We start from the raw sequence: 22,819 nt of genomic DNA, 5'->3' as shown, positions 1-22,819 counted from the left end.
AATCACCCGGTATCGATTTCCCTAACTCTTCTCATCCCGTTGAAGACACAGCTTAAAACACTTGGAGTGTGCTCCGGGCTTTATCCACACTAATAAAATGATTTACCCTTCTCTCCGCGCGCTCCGCACAGAGGAAAATCGTTCGAGCCGCGGCTATTTGTGTGTGATCAGTAAATATTTAGTGCGGTGACATCCTCGGCTCGGCTCCCGATCGATGCGGGGCCCACCGGGAGGTGCGCACGGCCCGGGCGGGGCCGCGCCGGGCCCACCGAGGGGGCTCCTCCCGCCCTCGCCGCCGGCCGCTGATTTACGGCCTCCGCAACCAGCCAAGGGGGGCGAAGACGCGCCTGGAAAATTGGCTTTTCAACCTTTTTTCCTTTTGACATTCAGCCGCCTCCCCCCCGGCGCCAAGTCTCGCCCCTGCTCCCCCCGGAGCCCGCCCCGACCCTGTGCGCCCCGCGCGCCCTCGGTGCAGCCGTGCGCTCCGCTCGCGCCTCCGCGCCCCGGGGACCCCCTATCACCGCCCTGCGCAGCGACTGGGGAGGCCCAGGCCCCTGCTCCGGGGTCGTCGCCTTCCGGCCAGAAGCACTCCGCCCGCCCACACCTCAGGGGGCGGAGAGGGGTGCAGACACCCCCGAGCCGCCTTCACTGAACCCGGAGTTCCTCTCCCGGACCCCTCGTTTCCTGCCCTCGGCCATTCCCCCATTTCCCCGGCTGGGCCTCGACGCCCTCGGGCCGGGTGGCATCGGATGGATGGAAACTTTACTTTCCACGCCCGAGAAGCGTCCGTTTCCTTAGGAGCGAAAAGGCGCTTGCTTAGTCGGGAGGTGTTGGAGGGGGGGGGGGGCTGCTACCCTGATCTTGGTTTCCGGGGGGCTGTGGCCGCGACAGGGCCAGCGTCTGTCCCCTCGGGCCCTCCCTGCCTCCCCCGGGCGCGCACTCTTGCCTTTTCCCAGGCCTGCCGCCGAGCAAAGGGCGCGACCCAAAGTGGGGTACGCGCGCACTCGCCACCCCCTACGGGACCCGCCACCCCTGGGCCGGACACAGAGTCCAAGGAGGAGGGTGTGCGCCATACGAACCGCCTGGGCTTCCCCCGCGCTGCCTCGGCCAGAGGCGCGGGCCTGGGGCTCCAGCTGCAACCCACCTGTTCGCCGGCCTGCTCCCTCCTCACCTGAGCCCGGGCCTGGGCGATCCCCGGGGCCCCGGGGGGAGAAGGTGAGCGACCCCGCTGGGCCCACGCACCCTCCCCGGCGCCGCGCCCTCGCTTTTGTCTTACACGTGATTTTCCAAACCGCCTTATCTGCAGACTCTATCTTTATACTAATGCATACTTAATTGGCCCGTCTTGACTGTCCATATAAAACAATTTAATTAGGGCGCTTTCTTGCCTCGCCGGGCGAAGAAAGGGATCTGCCCGGTGCGCACTGTCGTTAGCACCAATACAGGCAGAAAAATGTAGCACAAGTTTTTGGTTGAAAGAGCACCTCTGTGCCCATTGAGGGGCGCTGATCCGAAAAGACAGAAAGGACAAGCAAAATCGATTTGAAGCGACCCTCTCTGTCCCTTTCACACCATTCAGAAACCCCATTCCTTCTCAGACAAAGACCGGGCGCTTGGGAATTCTCAGGGGAAAAGGGGAAACTGCAGTCCCACAAGCCGAGGGCACTTGGAAAAAATCCTGGATATTGCACCCACAGCCGCTCTCCATGGTGTGCCCCCCAGCGCGCGGGGGGGCTGGCGGGCACCCCCTTGGGAAGCGCCAGGCTGCGGGGCTCCCCACCCCCTCCTCCTCCTCCTGCCCGGGCCTTCAGGCCAGACCAGCCTTCACCTTTGACCCCCAAGACCGCAGTGGCTGCCAGGGGGGTGCGCAGCTATCCCTCAGGCCGAAGTTCAAACCAAACAAAGCCCCCCAAATGTTTCTCCACCGCCAAACCCCCGGGGAGACCAGGTCTGCCTGCCCGCCTGGGCCACCTTCCCCGGTTAAGCCACCTCCGCCCTCAACTTTTATTTTCTTCTGTTTTTTTTTGCAAGGAACAGCCCTGGCCGCCCGCAGAGGAGGGAGCTGTCAGGGCCGCCTGTGGCCCGGCTGCAGGGACTTGTCCCCCATCAGGGGCCTGAATGCCAGTTGATCCGCCAGGCGCCTGGGCCGGAGGACGCGGTCATCCATCAGACCTGGCTGAGCGGGGAGGGGGGAGAGGGGGAGAGAGGAGGGGAGGGGAGAGGCTGGGCTGTGATCACCTTCACCTGCCCCAGCCCAGCCCCCCCCCCCCCCTGTTCAACTCTCCCTCGACCTTGTGCTGGGGTTAAAGAGGGCGGGGGCGGAAAGGAGGGGGGGCCGGGCCCCCCCCCATTACACAAGTGGCCTCCTTCTTGGAGAGAATGAGTTCACCACCTCCCCAAGGAACCTCCCCATCCATCCAGCCATCCACTCGGCGGAACGGATGAGCTAAACCGCAAGGCAAAAACTTCTGTAGCCCGTATTTATGGTATTAATGAATCGTTAAAAAAAGATTTACACTTCTTATGATCAATATTCGGAGTTATTTCCCTCAAAGTATATAATTACAGTGTCTTCGGGGGTTTTCACCATTGTTTTTTTTTTTTTTTTTGAGGTGGCAAACCCGTTTGTAATTTTCATTAGCCAGTAAACATGTAATTAACATTCAGCACTGTGTTTAACTTAATTCCTGTTTAAGACAAGGACAAGAAGCAGCCGAAAAGCTCGCCGTTCCATGTGTCAAGTCTGACATACATCTTACCATACAGCTTCCTAAAATAAAAAGATCCGTGTTTCTCATTATTCTTCTCTTAAGACAAAACACAAAAAAAATCCATTAGTTCAAACTGTATTAAAAACTGCAAGCCGCCGCCTACGGTACTCTGGCTTTCTCTAGCCACTGTGTTCCTGCTTTGCTTTATTCATTCTGGGGAGGGTGGGGGCCTGGAGGGGGTGAATCAAGCATTCATTATCTGATGACAAGACATAGGGAACCCCTCCTCCCCCCCCCCAAAGGAACAGGTTTCCTCTTTAGGAAAGTTCTAGAATGGGGACTGGGAATGGGGGTGGGGTGGGGGCACGGATCTGCAGGGGAGCGGGGGAAATCGCTGGGGAGTGAGAAGTAGGAAAATGAGGGTTCCTCCAGATTCCTAGGGAAAAAACATCGCCTTCCTATTTCAAACCCCATCTTTGACCCAGGAGGCTGCTGCCTTCCTTCCCCCCCCCCTCCTCTCCCACCTCTGTTTTCTCCCAACTTGCATCCCTCTCGACCCCAAAAACAGCGGCCGCCTGGCTGCGCCTCGCTCGCCCCTGCCTCGCGCTATCGCCTGGAGTTGCTGGCGCTTCTCGGGGGCTGAGCAGTCTGCTCCCAGCCTCCGACTAAACTCATTAAGTTGGGAGAGAGATTTTTTTTCTTCTTCTTCTCCCAATTGGACGGGTGTTTTGAAAGTCTCGTCTTTCCAGCCCCAAACAAGGTGTAACAACGCGCTCTTCCTTCTAAGGAATGAGATGAGAGACAAGGATCACTCCAGACATCTCCTACCTACGGTTTGGGTGGTTTTTTTTTTTTCTTTCTCTCTCTCTCTCTCTCTTTTTTTTTTTTCTTAAAGGCGAGGCTCGCATTCCACAGCAGCTATGTACCAGCTCCCTGAAAGCGGCTCTCTCTAAAGTTCGTGTGCAGGCTTCTCCGAAGGCTCGGCGCGCCGGAGACCGCAGCACTCACTCCCCCCGGGGCGGACCGGCGCGCTCCCTGCACCTCTCCTCCGCTTCCCTGCAGGCGAGCGAGCCAGCGAGCGCCTACTTTTTTTTTTTTTTTTATCAGTTTGCACAATCGCTTAGATAAACACCGAGGAAGAGAGAGTCTCTTTAATTATCAAAGACACATCATTTTCAGGGGTCCAACAAAGCGCGCATTTCCACCCGCCAAACTAAAGGAGAGTCCCTGCAGTTGTAGGAGGAAGATGCAAGCGATTTGGGATCTTGAACAAGGCAAATATGGTTTTGGTATGTTTGCTTACAGTATTTTTTTTTTCCTTCCTCTCTCTCTCTCTCTCTTTCTCTCTCTCCCTCCCTCTCTCTCTCTCTCTCTCTGCTTTCTCACTTTTCTCCTTGTGCCGTGTGGGGTTGGGGATGACTTGGGGATTTTTTTTTTTTTCCAAAAAAAAGCCCACAAAACAATCGTCTTGCTAACGTGTATGAAATGCCTCGGGTTGTGGTCTAAGGGGTTCGGGGAAGCGGGGGACCGTCCATTCATTGCATTGCCATATTTTATTACATGTGTGCGCTGGAGGGGGGTGAGGGGGGGGAGAAATACGATCGCGAAGGTGCCAAAATATGATTAAACCCAGGGGGACAGACTGCCGGAGCCGCCCCTCGCCGCCTCCTGCCTGCTCCAACCCACTGCCCCCCACCCCCCCACCCCACCCCCGGGAGAGCAAGCCGGTCCCAGGGGCCGCTTTCCCGGGCCAAGAGGTGCCTGGGTGGGTTGGCCAAGCCAAGGAGCTGCTGGGCTCGCGCCGCCGAGCATCAGCATTTCCGAATGGCCCGGTCGATCGGTTTTTGCAAACCTTGTGCCACTGACAGCTCGGCCGCGGCCCGGGGAGGCGGCGCCCGGCTGGGCTTCGGAGGGCCGTGGCGCGGCGGAGCGGGGTACTCACCATCCGGCCGGCGGCGAGGGTGGCGCGGAGCTGGCGCGCGGGTTTCAGGCAAGCGCGCGCGCGTACCCTTTTGGGCTGTCATCCTGGGCCGCGTCCAGAACGTTCAAGGCACGGGGGTCCCTCATTTTTTTAAAAAGAAAAAAAAAGCCGGCGAGAGAGACGACAGAGACGGAGGAAGAAAAAGAGAGGAGGGGGTGAGCGGGGCGCACAGAAACCCAGTTCAGGGGAGGGGGGGTGGGGGATGCGGGGGCGCGGAGGGAGAAGAAATCATCACCTCGCCGCCCGTGGACACGGGAGGCGCGCAAGAGGTGGCGAGAGGAGGGTCCGGTCCAAGCCAGCCAGAGCCAGTTAATTTTTTTTTTTTAAATCCCGGGGAATGATTCCCTCCCGATGCGAACGCCCAGAAGTTTCCTTCTCCTCGCGCCTCCGTGAGAGCCTCCAGTCGTTTTCCTTTAAGAACCCCCTTTTCTCTTCTAAAGTTGGATTTTTTAGGCAGCGAGGACTCTTACACTAGGGGGCAGACGGATACTGCACTTGCTCCAGTCTCCAGCAAATTTTTTTTTTTTTTTCTCCTTTCTCCCCTCCCGGCATAGGCTCTGATTGAGCACTGTAAATTTTTCAGGGGACCCCGACTCTGACAGCCCCTGGTGGTTTTCAAAGTACCACAAGCCAGTGGTTAGAAATTGCATTGACTGGGAAGTTGAGAGGCAGACAATGGACGCCCCTTCTCCCCATTCAGGGAGCTCCAGCGTGGTGGCAGGGGGAAAACACACAGGAGGGAGACGGAGGGGAAGGCGGGCTCCCGTGCATCCCTGGTGGACAGGGCTGGCTCTTCCGAGGGAAACTGGGCGTTTGCTGGGGTCTGGATGGACGCACACTGGGACCGAGTCTGGGGAGAATCACAGCGGTCAGGCCGCTTTGCTGTAATGAAACCCTATTCCTGGTGCTTGGCTTTGGGCTCCCAGAGTAAAGACAAGTGTTTTTCCAACTTTCTCCCGGCCAGATGAACGCTTGCCATTCCTCTCATTAAAATAAATTTACATCTGCAATAAAAGCCTGGGCTGGGTTTATTTTATTTTATTTTTTCCCAAACGGTCACAATATATTGATGTTTATCGGTTAGTCTTAGAGCTGTTGTATTTCAGAGCAATGAGCATCTCGCAGCAAGACATTTTTAATTATTTCTCTCTATTTCTCTTCTTCTTCTCGGTCTGCAGTCCTTTCATACAGTAAAATTAACTGCAATGAATACTTTTTTTTTTTTTTACTTGTTAATAGCCTCTGCATACGTATGAATGGGTCCCAAAATACAGAGTGAAATCACTTCTGACTTTCTGGTAGCCCTGAGGTCCTGCGCCTAGCAGGCTCCGGTTCTGTTGGGGACGGTTGGGAAATTCTCCATTTTAAATGTGAGGACATCCAACTGGACTTCAAACACCCCGTTTCTCTAACTGGGCTGGGGGAAGCCCTGCGTGCTTGTCCAAGGTGGCTCTGGCTGTGCAAGTGTCTGTCCAAGGGGCGAGATTAAGATTCCCCATCATCCATTATTCTATCATCCATTAAACCGCGATGGGATGCCCCTCAGATCGCCTATTCAACCCCAGTCCCCCCACAACTGAGTTCGTCCCTGATCCACTGACATGTGCTGCAGCATCAGGCAATTTCTCGAATCCTAGAGGTTGAAAGGGGAGGGGAGATATGTCCCTGGGATAATTTCTTTCCCATGCTCCTAGTTCCCTTCAGGAGAAAGTCACATTGTGCCTGTAATCAGCCTGAAATTCCCAGCCTGCCTTAGCTCTGTGGCAACCTCATTCCACACCAGGTTGAGGACAGTTCACTGTCCACCATACGTTTGTGTTTTTGTTGTTGTTGTTGTTTTTTTTACAACTTTCAAATAATCCCAGCACCTGCATCAACCATCGAGAATTACCCCCCCACACACACACACACACCTTCCAGAACATTCACTGTTTCGTGAAATACGTGGTTTCAGCGGAGAAAGGGTGAGAGCTAAGAAGGTTTCAGAAATGAAGCGGACAGAGGATTTTTTTTTCTTTCCTTAAAACTAGCCCTTGTCTGCCTACATCTCCACTCAGTCCCCACCTTGCCTTCTGCCTTGTGTGTGTAAAGGGTATGGAATGCAAAATGCAACCTACACTTGTCAGTTTCATGTGGTGGCGAATTTCTCCAAACCATTCTCCATCCTTTTTATTTTTAATTTTTTGAACGATCGAGGATGCTTTCTTGTGGTCGCTCCTGACTATTTCTGTGTGTCCACGTTTCCTTTAGCTCGGCGTGTTGCCTGTGAAACGTCTTAATTGTTCAGAAACCTGCTTGGCTGACCAATGTACAGTGTTTTTTTCCTGGTGCAAAGTGTGTATGACGGACTCACAGTTTTCTTTCATTAAATATGGAGTAACCATCATCCACTAACTTCTCCTAGTCACACCGAGAGGTGTGTGGGAATAGGGTGTATTCTGGCAGGTGCGGGGTTGGGGGGCAATTCTAGACGTTTGCTGTGTAAAACCCAGCGCCCTGGAATTCAGAGACACAGCGCGTGGAACAGACTGGCAGAGACACCATGGAGTTGGCCTTATTGCACTCGATTTCCTGGGCTAGAACATGGCTGGTGTGTGGCTCCTGTGAGTGTACTGGTCTTGATTCCCAGTTTGGGGCAGGATCTCTGGGTGTGTTTTAATGGCTATATGGGAACGCTTTTAAGGAAACTTAAGGAACAATGAAGTCCGCACTGAACTGTTCCAGGACCTAGAAGTGAAGTGGCTGACGTCTTTGTCTGTGTACATTGACCAATGTGCATCTCATACATGTACACTTACATGTGTGTGCAGAGGGCACACACAGGGGAGGCTGGGGGCGGCCTCTGCTTGCCCATCAGCGGGCAAAAAGCCGTCTTCTCCCCGCTCGCCCTGCCTGGGTGTGGGGCAGGATGTTGGCTTGCGAGTTAAGTCAAAACTAAGGAGAGAGGATAAAGTTGAGGGAAATGTATTTTAATTGCGTCATGACAATGAGATGAAGTCTATTTCTGCTTCTCAGCACCCGAGATGCTTTATTTGAGCAATTAAAATGTCAGGCCACATACCTGTGAAATGTTAACCCTACAAGGAAAAGACAGACTCTAAAGAGCTTTTTTCCCCCCTCTTTAAAAAAAAAGGCCACCAAACCAAGCAAGTGATCCGAGTTGATTAAGAGAAGGGTCTACCGCCAGCCGGATTGGGCCAAATCTTTCGTTTTGGAAATTTTGCCCGCGAGCTGGGTTCGGGGCGCCTTCCCACCCCCGCACCCACTACCCCTCTGCGGAGAAACGGGGGACCTTTCTCTCTCTCTCTCTCTCGGGCATCGCGGGCGCACAGACGCGCCGGGAGTCCCGGCTGGTGCGCGCGCGGCGCGTTTCGTGGCACCGCCAAGTTGCCCAGCGGCGCAGTCCTCGCTCCCATCCCCGGCCTCGCGCGGAGCCTTTAAGAGGCGTTTTGTCTGCGCGCCGCGCTCCGCTCCGCTCGGCGCTGGGGCGGAAACCTCGGGCGCGGGGTGCGCGGTGCGGGGTGCGCGGGGGGCCGCGCGGACTCATCCCTCGCCAGGCAGCGGCGGCGGCGGCGGCGGGGACGTGGCCGCCCCCACCCGGTCCCCCGCCCCCCCCCCCCCCCGTTTCCTCCCTCCACCCCCGCCGCGCGCCCCGAGCCACCGCGGGCCGAGACGACGCTCGCGCTAGGACCGAGCTGGAGCCCGCGGCCGCCATGGCGGGGCCGCCAGCGCTCCGGCCAATGACGGGCGAGGGGGCGGCGCGCGCGCGCCGGGCCAGGCCAACCCCGGCGGCTGCCTTATAAGGCGCGCCGTCGCCATGGCAACGTGCGCTAAGTTGCAGCAGTCGTGTCAAAGTTCACTATATAGAGAGCTCAGTGAGCTGATCGCGGAGAAGCCACTTCTGCCAGCCCCGGCGCCTATAAATCGCATTCCCTCCCGCGCCCCCCTTTTTAGCATATTTGATCACTTTGATTCTCTGTTCTTTTTCTCTCTCTCTCTCTCTCCGCGGTGTGTGTGTGCGTGCGCGCGTGTGTGTGTTTTCCTCTCCGCCGCCGCCGCCGCCGCCGCCTCTTCCCCGAGTTGCCTCCTTCCTTTTCTCCGGGTGCCGTGCTGGCTGCTGCTGCTTCTTCTTCTTCTTTTTTTTTTTTTTTCCCTTCCCCTCTTTCATGCTTTCTCTCCGTCTTTTTTTTTTTTTTCTCCTCCCCGCGCTGCGCACGAAGGATGTGCTTCTAGGTGGTGATCTGCCCTCCTCTCTCTCTTTTATCCTTTCTCCCCCGCCGCCGGCGAGTTGACTCTTTCCCTATGTGTGTGAGGCGGCGGCGGCAGCAGCAGCAGCAGCAGCAGCAGCGGCAGCAGCAGCGGCGGCTCCGGCGGTGGCAGCGGCGGCGGCAGCAGCAGCGGCTTCAGCGGCGGCGGCGGCGCTAGACGCGGCGGCTCCTCCGGGCCCGACCCCCGCGGCTTCGGCGGCGACTCCGGCGGCGGCAGCGGCCCGGGCGGGCGGCCCGCAAGGGATCGGCGAGCGGCGGCCTCCATCCAGGCGCGAGCGGGCGGCGGCGGCGGCGGAAGCCCAGCGCCAGGACGACGCCGCGCAGCGCCCGACGCGGACCACTTTCATGCTGATTCCCCCGGACCCGGGCAGCGCTCCGGCCACTCCGCGGGCCGCCGGCCTCCGCCCCGGCCTGCCCGGCTCCCTGGGCGCGCCTGCGACCGGCGCCTCGGCTCTCGCAGTCCTCCCGATTTCCATGGCTTTCCTGAATGGCTGACTGTGTGCTGCCCTGGACTTGGCCCCCGGACAGTCGCCTCTCCTCCTCCTCCTCCTCCTCTTCCTCCTCCTCTGCCTCCTCCGCCAGCTCCTAGGCACCCCAGCTCTGAGAGCGAGAGAGGGAGGAGAGAGTGAGAGCGAGCGAGCGAGCGAGACCTTTGGAGAGATTTTTTTTTTTTTTTTTTTTTGCCTCCTACTTCTCTCGTGGAAGCCAGACAATCGCCTTGCAGCTCTCCCTCCCCTCCCTCTCTCCGCGTTCTGCTCCCGAACTCGCTCGCCCCCCTGGCCCTTCCCCGCCCCTCCTGGAGGAGAGCCCCCCGAAACCGACCAAGCTGAGCCAGAGGGACGCCAACCAACCCACCAAACACACCGGGCCAGACAAGCAAGCCATCGACAAAACTTTTGCAAAAGCAGAAACAAAACAAAAACAAAAACAACAAAAAAAGGAAAAAAACTAACCAACCTCCACCAACCAAGCAGCCCCCCGCCGCCCGAGCGAGCTAGCCGGGGCGCCCTCTTCGCCCCCCGCGCGCGCGCGCGCGCGGCGCGCACACAAAAGGCGGCGGCGGCGGCGGCGGCGCACCGGAGAGCCCCCCGCGACCCGGGAGCCGCCCCCCGCCCCCCGCCCCGCAGCCAGGGGAGCAGGAAGTCCGGACGCGGCGCCCCCCGCATAGATAATGGCCATGGTAGTCAGCACGTGGCGCGACCCCCAGGACGAGGTGCCCGGCTCGCAGGGCAGCCAGGCCTCGCAGGCGCCGCCCGTGCCCGGCCCGCCGCCCGGCGCCCCGCACACGCCGCAGACGCCCGGCCAAGGGGGCCCGGCCAGCACCCCGGCCCAGACGGCGGGCGGCGGCGGCGGCGGCCAGGGGGGCCCCGGCGGGCCCGGCGGCGGCGGCGACAAGCAGCAGCAGCAGCAGCAGCACATCGAGTGCGTGGTGTGCGGGGACAAGTCGAGCGGCAAGCACTACGGCCAGTTCACGTGCGAGGGCTGCAAGAGCTTCTTCAAGCGCAGCGTCCGGAGGAACCTGAGCTACACGTGCCGCGCCAACCGGAACTGTCCCATCGACCAGCACCACCGCAACCAATGCCAGTACTGTCGCCTCAAAAAGTGCCTCAAAGTGGGCATGAGACGGGAAGGTATATGGGCCTCTCATTTCTCCTCTCCTCCGCCCACCCCCACCCCCCCCCCTGGCCCGGGGTTGGGGGCCCGGGGTGCGTGTGGCTAGCCCGCTCTGGGGAAGGAGGACACCGGAGCCCCCAGCTCTGCTTTTGCCCTTGCAGCTCCGAGGGGGGCCCCGGGAGCAAGTCCTGCACCGGAACCCAGACCCCCCAGATCCGCAGGCTCGGGGAGGGGTCGGCCGATCCCCTCCTCGCTCCCGCCTTTGGCCCGGGTCCCCGCCCGGGGCGCCGAGTGCGAGTTCCTTCGAGGCGCCTTTCTGCAAGGGGATGGGGTGGTGTTTGCTGCTGCTTGTTGTTGTTGTTGTTGTTGTTAAAGCCGCCTTTCCTGCACCCCTCTCTCTCCTCTCGGTCTCTCTCCTCTCGGTCTCTCTCTCTCCCTCCTGGTTTTTCCTGCATGTTCAACACATGTCCCTCCTCCCCAGCCCCCACCCTCTAAAAAAAAACAAAAAAAAACCAACCAAACACCCCAACCTGAGATCGTACTTTTGCACGGGAGGTTCAGATTACAAATGGCAATTTTATGCACTTCGCCGTATTCACGCTGCCGCCCGGGCTGCGCTCATGTGACCCTCCGTGGATTACCATTCTGCTAAGAAAAGAAAAAAAAAAATTCCTCCGTTTTCTTTTTTTTTTTTTTGTTTTGTTTCCTTTCACTTTTGAAAGGGAGGAGAGCGCCCGAGGGAGTCCCGGGAAGGGTGGGCGCGGGCCCTGGGGCGGCCGCTTTCGCTCCGCGCGAGTCCGGGTCTTTGTGATCGAAAAGGCGCCGCCGCCGCCGAGCGCCGCGGGGCCAGGCTCGGCCCATGGCGCGCGGGGCGCCCGGCGCGGGCTCCGGGCTCCGGGCTCCGGGGCGAGCGGCCGCCCGGGGGGGTTTCTTTGTGTTTCCGGAGAGCGGATCTCCCCAGGCCGAGCCCCGCCGGCTCTCCCCGGCCCTCCCGGGCCCTCCGCGGGCTGCGCCGGCCGCTTGCTCCCCGCCTCTCCCCGGCTTCCTCGCGCCGCCGCCGGCCTCCCTCTCTCCGCCCTCTCCCTTCTCCCTTCTCCCAGCACAGCCATCAGGCTGCCGGCGGGTCTCCGCTCTCGGCTCGGTTCTCCCCGGGAGGCCCCCTCCGGGCCGGGGCCGGGGCCGGAGCTGGGGCTTGAGGCTTGAGGCTTTGGGGTTTGGGGGGGGGGGGAGAGTCATTCCGGGGCGGCCACAGGCATCTGGGGTGAACCTTGTGTCTTTTTTGCAAAAGCGTCTCTTCCCTCCCCACCTCACACCCCGGACTCGCCCCTCCCGCTCCCTCTCCGCCAATCAATAAGAAATATCCGCTGTTTGGCAATAAAGAAGAAACATGCGCCCCCCCCCCCCCCAGAATGCTCCATCCCGCCCACCGCGCCGGGACCCCGAGGCAAAGTGGCCAATTCCGGGCGCTCCGAGGCCCAGCTCCGAGCGGGCCTGGGAAGGCTGCCCAGCCGGCCTGGGTGCGGATGGCCGAGGGGAGATGTGGCTCAGGCGGCTCCGGGGCGCACTCGCCGGAGGGGCAGGCCTGCCCGGGTCTGGCTGCGCCCCCCGCGGGGTCCGGGGCAGGCAAGGGGGGTCGGGCCGGGGCCGGCCCTGCAAGGGGGCACCGGGGACCCAGGCCGGGCATTCACCCGAGTGTCTTCTCTCCCTCCCCCCCCCCACAGCGGTGCAGCGGGGCAGGATGCCGCCCACCCAGCCGACCCACGGGCAGTTCGCGCTGACCAACGGGGACCCCCTCAACTGCCACTCGTACCTGTCGGGATATATTTCGCTGCTGCTGCGCGCCGAGCCCTACCCCACGTCGCGCTTCGGCAGCCAGTGCATGCAGCCCAACAACATCATGGGCATCGAGAACATTTGCGAACTGGCCGCCCGGATGCTCTTCAGCGCCGTGGAGTGGGCCCGCAACATCCCCTTCTTCCCCGACCTGCAGATCACCGACCAGGTGGCCCTGCTGCGCCTCACCTGGAGCGAGCTGTTCGTGCTGAACGCGGCCCAGTGCTCCATGCCCCTCCACGTCGCCCCGCTCCTGGCCGCCGCCGGCCTGCACGCCTCGCCCATGTCCGCCGACCGGGTGGTCGCCTTTATGGACCACATACGCATCTTCCAAGAGCAAGTGGAGAAGCTCAAGGCCCTGCACGTGGACTCCGCCGAGTACAGCTGCCTCAAGGCCATAGTCCTGTTCACCTCAGGTAGGAAGGAGCCTCACCTTCTTGCGTCCCCCGGAGTTAGGGCTTAGGCAACCAGGGGGTCCCCAGAGTGAGCCCAGACCCCCCCCCTTTGAAAGGCCAGGCTGTCCAGTGCTGCTTGGATGAGAACTTGGCGTGGCTGCTGGGCCCCAGCAGGCCTGTCTGGGGACGAGAGGAAGGCTGGGCTGCAGGCAGGCAGGATGCTGCAGACACAGACTCGGGGCCTGCTGCCCTCCTGCCAGGCTGGGCTGTGAGCTTCTGCAGCCCTCCCTGAGCCCAGGCCCCCCCCCCCCCCCCCGGGCCAGCTGAGCCTGTGGGGTCCTGTCAGTGCCCACGGTTCTCTCTGTCACCCTGGCTTCGCCTCCCGGAGATGCCCCTGGGCACGGGGGCGGGCCTGGCAGCCGCTCGCAGGGGAAAGTTGGCCTGTTAACTCAGTGGGAGTTGGAGCTCCGGGCAAACCCAACTCGAGGGCACCGATTTTGAGAATCAGATTCTTATTAGGACAATGCAGACGGCCAGGGGAGGGGAGCTAGCGGCCAGGCAGGGGCAGGAGGGCGGAAGGGGCCATGGGCAACTCTTCAGAGTGTCTGCCCCGGGGGGGTTGGGGAGCCGGCCTCTGGCTCCCCCCTGGCCAGGCAAACACTTGAGGCAATTTCCAAACAACCCCAAGTGGCTGCCAACTTGGGCTGCGTGTGAATGTTGCTGGCGGTATAAAACCATCCCTGGCTGCGTGATGAAACCTAATTAGTTCGCACGTAGTTTAACCTGTGTGAGTAACAGATCTCACAGTAATGAACTCTGGAGGCCAAATGATTTTTGCAAGTGCCTGCCTTCCTTCCCACTTTGGCCCACACCTGAGCCTGCCGGCCCCTCCGCCCTTCTCCTGCTTAAGTTGTCAGCTGATCCCTTTGTGGAGGCCGAGGGGGGGGGGGAAAGGGGTTCCCAGTTCCGCACACCAGCCACTTGGGCGTGGGTTTGGGGCTGGGGACCTCGTCACCCACCGTGTGTCCAGCTAGGAGAGAGCTTTGTGGTTAGTGTGGCAGACAAAAAGATCCAGTCTCGTCCTCATTGTCGAGTCTGTTACAGGGTCTGAGTCTCTTCTATATTGCTGCTTTTTTTTTTTTCCCTAAAACCCCCTCACGGCCGCCCCAAACTGTGCCTTCCAAAGTCCGTAGGTGATCAATGAAAGGGCAGTGTCTGGGCCAGGAATGGCCGTGTCAGAGGCTTGGATCTGGATTCTGTTCCCTTGGGGGACCTGTCAGAACTGGACCGTTTGCCTGATGCAAACCCACCAGCAGAATGGCCCCCTACCCCGAAACCTCCTTCCGCCCGTCCCCCACCCCACCCCACCCCAACCCCCTTCCCAGACCGTGGGGGTGGCTGTGAATTTCTTGCTATCATTGTTAGTCTTCGCCTCCAACCCTGGTCTTTCAAGGGAAGGAATGCCTGATACTGCCGGAACAGTTTAATTTATTACTATTTGTAAACCGTACAGGCCTGTGTGGGGAATGCAAATCACCCCACCCGGAGATAAAGGTTCCTGTTATCTGGGGCACAGGGGGACCACAGGTGCGGATGCTCAGGGAGGAGTCTTAGGCAAACAGATCTCCTCGTTCCTGCCCACAGGCACCGAGCCGGGGCGCAGGCAGGCAGGCAGGCAGGCAGGCAGGGACCCCGAGACACCCAGGGGAACATTGCCTGTGCGTTCTGGGTCTTGGGGTGGAGGAGGCTGATTTCCAAGCCCCGTTTTAAGATGCACAATGTGTGTGTGTGTGTGTGTGTGTCAGCCCCAGTCTTGTCTGGGGAGCCCCCTAAGGTCAGGTCACAACCTGCACCGCCTCCACCGAGCAGCCTCTCATTTCAAAGGCACTTATTGTATTTTTTTACGTATCAAGAAAAAGAAAAGTGTTTTCCTGAAGATAACGGGGAAGGGGAAGGGGGGGGTTCTCTTTGGAGGGGCCTGAGTTTTTAAAAAAAAATAAATAAAGGGGATAAGAGAAAAGGGGAGAGAGAAGAAAGGGGGGAGAGAAACAGCTCAAATGAACAGAGAGATCAGAGTTTGCATGGCTGCCCTTCAATGGGCTAAACTGACAAGATCAGTTTTAAAGGGCCACTTAAATCAGTTTCAAAGAGCGGAGAAAAATGAGTCGCCCTCTCTTTGGGGACACTCTGAGGCTGGGTCGTGGACGCCATTCCTCCGCGCCGGGCCAGGCTGTCGCCCCCCCCCCCCACTCTATAATTATAAGCCTAACTATTATTTACAGAGGAGGAGGGGAGGAGCATTGGCACTTTTGATTTCTTCTGTTTGTCTTTCTGTTTACTGACTTGAGCCAGATTTCACCCAGTGCACTTTGCCTGGGCCTCCCAGTGACCAAGCCTGGGGCTGGGGCAGGGCAGCCTGCAGAGAGAGAGAGAGAGAGCTGGGATTTATTTTTATGCAGATACCCCAAGACCATCTCCTGCTCCCCCCCCGCTCAACGCCCCTACCCCCCAAGTTTTCAGTCCTAGGCATTTATTTCTTGGACGGAAGGTTGGAGGTTGGGGCAGCTTGACGGAGCAATGTATACACACCTCATGTGACCCATTGCAAACCTCTTAATCTGATGACTGAATTCTTCTTTTTCCTTTCTCTCTCTCTCTCTCTCTTTTTTTTTTTTAACTTTCTTCCAGATGCCTGTGGTCTGTCTGATGTAGCCCACGTGGAAAGCTTGCAGGAAAAGTCCCAGTGTGCTTTGGAAGAGTACGTTAGGAGCCAGTACCCCAACCAGCCCACGCGGTTCGGGAAGCTTCTGCTTCGCCTCCCCTCCCTGCGCACCGTCTCCTCCTCAGTCATAGAGCAATTGTTTTTCGTCCGTTTGGTAGGTAAAACCCCCATCGAAACCCTCATCCGGGATATGTTACTGTCCGGCAGCAGTTTTAACTGGCCGTATATGGCAATTCAATAAGGAAAAAAAAAAATCGAAATAAGAAGGGGGAGTGAAACAGAGAAAGCCAAGGCGAAAGACTGGTTTGTTTGCTTAATTCCTTCTGTTGAGAAAGGATATAAAAGGATGTTACACGTTTGCTAAAAAAAAAAAAGAAGAGAGGGGAAGAACTTAAGGACTGTGAATTTCCAAAAAATTAAGAGACTGTCAAATGAACTTTTACAGAATGCATTAAAAAAAAAAAAAAACTCCTGTGTCGGTCAGAACAACTTGCTACTTATCATTTTTTTTTTTGTATAAAAAGGAAATTAGTCTTTTTCTTTTTTTTTTGGTAAATTTTTGAAAAATATTGCTAAAAGTGCATTTAAGGAGATTGGGAGAAAATTAGCAGAATGGAGAAAGTAAGTCTTCTTTTTTTTTTTTTTTCCAAATTATTCATTGTCCTGTGTCTGTACCTCTAGCTGTTCTTTTTTTGTATTTTCCTGGTTCTAAACCAGTTTATTCTGTGGTTCTATAATAAGTTTTGATATAATCTTGGCTTCTTAAAAAACTGTGTATCCTTAAAATATATGTTCTGCAAGAATTAAAACTGAGTCCATGAGAATACCATAGGAAGACATAAAACTTTTTAAAAGGAAACTGAGAGATGATGGGAACGCACTTATAGGTTGTGGCCAAAAATTTTAGGTGAAGTTGAGCTAATTTGAGATCTGCAGGAACCACATACAACACTTAACACCCCCTCCCTATCCCCCCCCCCAAAAAAAAGACACCAAGACAAACCTAGCTTTTTAAAAAATATTTTAAGAAAGAGAATGAACTGTGGAATTTATTGGCAGCCAAGGAATGTGTCTGAGACACATATGCCGAGGTTTTGAATAAAAAGTGAACTTTTGTAATTTGAATTGGGTCCCGCTTAGTTCTTGAATTGTTATGAAGTACCCTCTATCTGTTTGTATATTTGCAAACCCTTTGTATTATAACTGTTGATATTCCCTTTTTAAAGAAAAAAAATACCCATTGAAATCAGCATGACAAAATAACACTGTTGGCACTTATAGATAATGTGATTGATTCAGTATCTTAGAGTTTACAGTTTGTGTTTTAAAAAAAACTGAAGGTTTTTTTTTTTTAAAGTGCAACATTTCTGTATACTGTAAAAGTTATAATAACTGAACTGTTTGGTCGAGTCTTTGTGTGTTATATTCCAAGGAAAATTTGAAAGTATTCAGAAATTAAAATATTATTTGATATCTGAAACCTGTTTGGCTGTCCCCACTCACTGACTTGCCATGGACAAGAGCCCCCCCCCCCCAGCTGTCCCCAGTGGGGCTAGGGGGTCCATTTGTTTACGGTCTTCAGTTTGTTCCAAAGTGGACTAGTGTTATTTGCCTGCTTTAATTTGGGTCTGTGGAGGGGGGGGAGGGGAAGCTAAAGTTAATGGTTTATCTATGGTTTTAGGGGAGTGCCATACTGATTTGGTAAACCACCCCCATTCACCTCATCCTCTTTTTAATTAAAAATGGATTTTCCGGGGGGGGGGAGGGAGAAAAAAAAAGGCCCTTATATTCGTCACACTTAAGTGCCTGCTTAGGAAAGAGACGGTATTGTGCGAAGTATTAGAAATCTGGAGATCAGTATCTATTTGATGATCAGGGGAAAAAAATAGTGTTTTGTACATGTCTGACAGTGAGGCAGGAGTGTGTGTGCAAGGAGTTTTTCCTGAAGTAGGTGTGATTTAAAAATATATATATATATATATTCTGTGGTTCTTACCTAGCGTGGTGGTTGAGAGGATTTCTAATGCAGGGAGGCGGCGTGCAGGGCTGAAGGGTCTGCTTTTAGTGTGTATATGACAACTGCCTGTCCCCTCCCGGCTCCTGTGGGCGCCGGACAGGGCCAGGGAGCGTCGTCACTGGCGTTCTGTACATAAAACACATGGGCATTCTGGCATTTCAGAGGGCGAAGAGCCCGACTCTACTGTTCGTGGGATTCTTGGTCCTGAGGAGCGAAATTAAAGGAGAGAGAGAGAGAGAGAAAGAGAGAGAGAGAGAAGGAAGGAAGGAAGGAAACTTGACAGGGTGTGCTGGAGCTATTTTGTTAGGGAGTCTCTTCCCTCCTCCCCACCCCACCCCCTGCTCCCCCCCTGGCGTGGAGAAAGCTCAGCTCCTGGGAGCTTGCAATTTTGTTCTTCTTGAGGCTCCCCAGTACCCCACCCCACCCCCTATTTCCCTGTGTTGTGGTTTCCTTTAAAAAACGGGGTGGGGAGGGGAGGAGGAAGAAGAAAGGGGGTCATTTTTTTGTCGAGTCGGTTCAACTTGGGAGACTCGGGTTCCAGGCCATACATGTAGAGCAGGACTCTCTCCTGTGTGATGTGTGCCTCTGGGCAGCTCCCCACCCCGGCCCTCAGCTTCCTGGTGTAGAGGCGCACATACATGGCATAAGCGTGTTCCTACAGCAGAACAGCCCTGACCTCTCAGGTCGAGGCTCTGTGGGCCGGTGCCTCCTCTCTCCTCTTCTCAGCAAGTGTGCTAACCCACGCGAGTGGGTGAAGTTTGCCCGGGGAGCCCAGCGCAGGCCCGCTTCCCGGCTTGTTTTGCGTTAGCTGATGGTCAACAGCCGTTGGTGGGACATGATTATTGGCCTTCAATGGTAATTTATGATTTCCAAAGCAAAAGGCTCGGTCCCTGAGTTGCTCTGCTTCCCGCCTGGGCCCTGGGCGCTGGGCTTGGATCCCCCGCTCACTCTGCTAAGTTTGCTTGCAGACCCCCGGGGAGGGCCGTCTGCCAGGCCAGCCACCCCAGGACCCAACCTTTTTCCCAAACGCTTACAACAAAACAACCTCTCGTCTGTGTGTGTTCAGAGCGGCCCGGAGGAGGATCTGTTTGGATTCTCGAGCTGGGTTTTAAGTTTATGGCATTTGCAGGAAAAGTTTTTCTTTTCCCGCTGAGTTAGAACAAAAGATCTTTTCGCGGCGACCGAACGGGACAAAAGGCGAGGGCTGGAGCGGAGCGGGTGCGCGGTGTGTGAAATTGACGAGATCTTTCAAAAAAAAAAAAAAAAAAAAGCTGCTAAACATGGCGACTCTTTCCCTTTAAGTGTCTCTTTTTTTTTCCTTGCTTGCTTTTTTTTTTTTTTTTTTTTTCCCCCTTCTCATCCGATCTGAGCTCGCTTTATTTCTTCTCCCAGCCCCGCTCCCCCTCCTCCCCTCGGCGCTCGGGGTGGGGTGGGGGGGGGTGAGGGAACCCAGTTAGACGCGAAAGGCAACAATGGTCCGAGGAGAGACGGGGTGGGGGGGTGGGGAGGGGGCGATCGCTGCTTCTCGCCACTTTGAAACCAACCTGGGGGGACACTGCGCTGGGTGGGGGGTGGGGTGGGGGGTGCTCCTGGCCCGATCGCTGGGCGCGCGCGCTCGCCCAGGCCCCGCGAGCCGCCCCCCGGGGCCGGTCTCCGGGCGGCGTCCGGGGCTGGTTCCGCGGAGCCGCCGGGGGAGCATCCGGCGGCCGCGGGGACGGGGGCCCGGAGTTGGCAGCAGCCGCCGCCGTGGAAAGTGCCGGCCCCCCAGCCCCCGCCCCCCACTTGCGCGCGGCGGTGGCGGCATCCCGCCCGCGCGCCCCGGGGAGGTCCGGGGTGCGGGCGCGCGGGGCTGTGCACCGCGCGGCGGGCGGGGGCGGGGGCCGGGGGGCGGGCGGGGAGCCCCGAGCGTGTGAAAACTGCCTCGAAGCGGCTTTTTTGCTCGAGCCTGTGAGCTGAGCCAACATGGCGTCTCCCATTGCTCCGCGCGCCCGGCAGCCGGGCACGGCAGGGCCGGGTAATAGGAAACACATTGATTCCCAAAAAGAAAAAAAAGAAAAAAAAAAAAACAGGGGAGGGGGGCGGCCAAAGCCATCCCATCTGCAGGCAGAAAAACCCTCTGCTGAACTCTGCCCGGCCGGGCGGTGCGATCGGGGCGCGAGGGTCTGTAATTTAAAGCCGCAGGAGTGGGGAGGGGGGCGGGGAGGGTCGTGGCCACGCCGGGCCCCCTTCTCTCTGCGCGCCCCCCGCCCCCCCCACTCCCCAGCCATCGGGAGAGTTGATTTCACGTCTCCCCTCCCTTGGAGCATCCATGCAGGGGGAGCGAAAAGTCCGGATCCTCAGCAGATCTTAAAGGTTTTCCTGGTCACGGGGGGAGCCCGGCGGGGCGCACACGGGTAGGTGGTTTGGCTCATTAACGCAGGGGCCGCGCGCGCTCCGTGCGGGCCGCGCCGGGGGGTGGGGGCCGCGCCGCGGACGCCGCCGGACGCGGGCAGAACTTGGCTGCGGGCAGGTCCGAGTTCTAGGTAAGGTGGCTTTCGGGGCGACAGCTGACTTGGGGGGGGGGGGGTGTGCGCCGGGGCCGAGGGGCCGGGTGGGGGGCGCAGGCCCTAGAAATGTGTGCACCCGCGAGGCCGGTCCTGGGACCAACCTGCCCTCCAGGAGAGAGTGTCTGGCCAGGCCCCGTGCAAGGGGCTGGGCCCGGGCCGAGCTTTTGCAACCCACGGGCCGAACCGCCCCGTCGGTCCAACTCCAGCCCCAGCCCCGACCCTCGGCCGCCTGGGGAGGGGACGGAGGTGGGGACTGCCTGAACGCTGGGCCTCGTCAAGATTTATTGAAGTTGGGTTTCTCAAAACGTGCTTCAGATGATTTTTCCCCATTTTCTCGGATTTCAAAGGCTCCCTGCAGCGCGGCTGCCTAATTAATGGTGAAATTCAGCTAAATCTAATTATGCAGTAATTTTAAAGCAGTTAGTCCTGGGCGTTGGTTGGTAATAGGACCCCAGTTTTTGAAAGTTTGCTTACTGTGTTGGTTTTAGGGGAAAGCCACCGCTTGCAGGGCAGAGAGTGAGACGGGGGAACAGTTTGGCTGCGTGAACCCCAAGGCTGAGAACTGTCCCCTCTCACCTCCAACTCCATCCCTCTTCCAGCCCCCCCCCCCTCCCTTTTTCTCTCTCTCTCTCCCAAGCTCACGGCTGCAAAGCTGAGCCAGGTACTTCACCAGCCAGGAGACCCGGTTTCAGAACCAAAGGGCAAAGGACACAAAGGAGTCTTGGGGTCTGCCCCCCCCAAAAAAAAACATATCTGTGGGCGCCCCAAAACAGGGAAGGGGCCCTCGTGTCTCATAAAGAACAGATTACCTCGCTGAACACCCACTGTCATTAAGGCGAAAAGCTGACGCTTGGAGTTATAAATGTGACCGTCCTTCTGATAACACAATTGCAGTAAGTTAGCGTCCTATCCAAAGGGTAAAACTGCCTCATTTCATATGGCATCTGTGTCCTTAAAACTTTTCTCCCCCCCCCACTCGAGTCTTGCAGGTCTGGCATTGGGGCCAGTGCCGAGATGCGTCTGTTGGGCCTGTGGTGGTGGTGGTGGGGGGAGTAGGTGGGGTCAAGGGTTCGAGAGATGGGCTGCCAGGGTTCAGGCTCTGAATCTTAGTCTGGGGTGAGACACCCCCGAGGCAGAGAGGGCCTGGGTGGGTGGGTGGGTGGCTGGGTGGGGGTGCTATGACACCCCTCCTGCCCCCCAAGCGGCCCCCTGAAAATGACGTTTCTTGAAAGAATCATGCTTGTGATTAGCTAAGAAAACACATCTGCGTTCGGAGCGGGGCCTTCGCTAATTAGGCGAACAAAGAGCCGTTGGGTTTTTACCTTTGGCTGGGGAGGGGGGGGGGCTGTGTTATTTCAGGGGTGTCTCGGGCCCTCCTCTTTTCAATCGCAGCCACGACGTTAATTTTATTGGGATTACTGATGGGAAATGAGGTGGCGCAGGCTTCCGAGAGGAAAAGCTTGATCATTGCCCCCTTTGGAACTATATTTTTCCACCCAACCTCCTGCTTCAGGGGAGGGGGGGCGGGTAAGGGGGGTGGGGCGGGCTGCGCAGCGCGTTGGGAGCCCCTGGAATCAGGCCGGAGGTCCGTGATGTCGGGTGACAGTGCGTGTGGGGAGGCTGAGCTCTCTAATTTGCGCTTCTGCTCGTTTATTAGGCCTGGACAGCGAACTAATGAGCTTTGGCCTCGCACCGTGTCACTTGTATTTATTTTCTTAGGGCGACTTGGAGGCCAGCGGAGAGCCAGGGAGGGGGCCAGGAGTCCTGGCCACGACTGTCTCGGCGGCCCCGGGTCGTGGGCTGCATCCCCCGGGGGAGGAGGGGGGAGCGAGGGCGCGCGCAGAACTGACCGATCGCAGGCAGCTGGGCCTTTCCGCCAGGCCCCGGGGCGATGGGGAAGAGGCCGTAGGCCCTTCGGAGGCCCGGACCCGCCTGCAGGCCCAGCTCCCTGAGCTTGAGGTCGAGGGGCGCAGGTCTTCAAGGCGCCAGGCGGCCAGAGGTGCCTGGTGGCTTGGGTCCCTCCTGGCACGGGGCCGAGGGGGACCCAGAAGCAGACCAGGTCAGGCCGTTCTGCGCCCGTGGCCGGGGCGTCTGTGCGCTTTGTGCGGAGGGAGAGCTGGCCGGGGTCCCTGGCTCACTGGCTTGGGGGTGGGTGGGGTGGGTGAGTGAGCAGAAAGGATGCTGTAAGAGAGCTCCCCGGGGGTCCTCACCTACGGGGCACCCCATTCCCTCCCCGGTTTGGCCGATCCACAGGGGCTCAGGTGGAAAGACCTGGAATCAAGTGAAGCCGGAGTGAGGCCAGAACGGGGTCATCGGAGGCAGCCCTGGCGTCCAGGACAGGAGCCCCCCACGCGGAGAGGGGGCAGGGGTGCCAGGGAAGGGGGTCGCCCGGGGAACTGCGAGGTTTGTGGCCGGGGAGGACTTGGCTCAGCGGCCCGCCACTCCCGGCTCTCGCCTCGCTCGCTCGCGCCAGGCAGCCCCGACTAACACCGCCCAGGCTCCGGCCCCCGCCCGCCCTGCCCGCCCGGCCGCTCCCGGCTGCACCCCTCTGCCCCCCACCCCCTCCCCACCTCTTCCTTCCTTCCTGCAAATGGGTGTTAACGCGGGTCTTTATGTTCTGTCTATAACTAGGATGTAATCACGCGCCCCATGCCTCTCTCTAAAAGCATTTAATAAATGTCTATTAAAGCGCTACAAATGTAAGATGAATTTAGTGGCGCTGCGGCCTCCCT

The 22,819-nt window shown here is 57.8% G+C and overlaps 1 protein-coding gene across 3 annotated transcripts; it reads left to right on the top strand.

Moving 5' to 3' along the window:
• The first annotated feature begins 3,314 nt into the window (after positions 1-3,314).
• NR2F2 (nuclear receptor subfamily 2 group F member 2) lies at positions 3,315-16,647 on the top strand. Of its 3 annotated transcripts, XM_079764006.1 has the most exons (4): positions 3,315-4,000; positions 8,913-10,591; positions 12,296-12,823; positions 15,491-16,647. In XM_079764006.1, exons 2-4 carry the CDS (start codon positions 10,132-10,134, stop codon positions 15,763-15,765), a joined length of 1,263 nt encoding a protein of 420 aa, XP_079620132.1. In that variant the 5' UTR covers positions 3,315-4,000; positions 8,913-10,131; the 3' UTR covers positions 15,766-16,647. The 3 variants fall into 3 exon arrangements, with proteins under 3 accessions (XP_079620132.1, XP_079620133.1, XP_079620131.1); XM_079764007.1 differs by lacking the exon at positions 8,913-10,591 and having other exon boundaries at positions 3,320-4,000; XM_079764005.1 differs by lacking the exon at positions 3,315-4,000 and having other exon boundaries at positions 8,395-10,591.
• The last annotated feature ends 6,172 nt before the right edge of the window (positions 16,648-22,819 follow it).

This window comes from Cnephaeus nilssonii (genome assembly GCF_951640355.1).
Source record: "Cnephaeus nilssonii genome assembly, chromosome: 24".
Taxonomy (NCBI): Eukaryota; Metazoa; Chordata; class Mammalia; order Chiroptera; family Vespertilionidae; genus Cnephaeus; species Cnephaeus nilssonii.
This window is presented reverse-complemented; position numbering and strand designations above follow the sequence as displayed.

What these genes read in the sequence shown, in the direction of transcription:
- NR2F2 (XM_079764006.1), top strand. Translation starts at nt 10,132, where the DNA reads ATGGCCATGGTAGTCAGCACGTGGCGCGACCCCCAGGACGAGGTGCCC. An exon ending in AGTGGGCATGAGACGGGAAG is followed by an intron (nt 10,592 to 12,295) that starts GTATATGGGCCT and finishes CCCCCCCCACAG; the next exon opens with CGGTGCAGCGGGGCAGGATG. An exon ending in CATAGTCCTGTTCACCTCAG is followed by an intron (nt 12,824 to 15,490) that starts GTAGGAAGGAGC and finishes ACTTTCTTCCAG; the next exon opens with ATGCCTGTGGTCTGTCTGAT.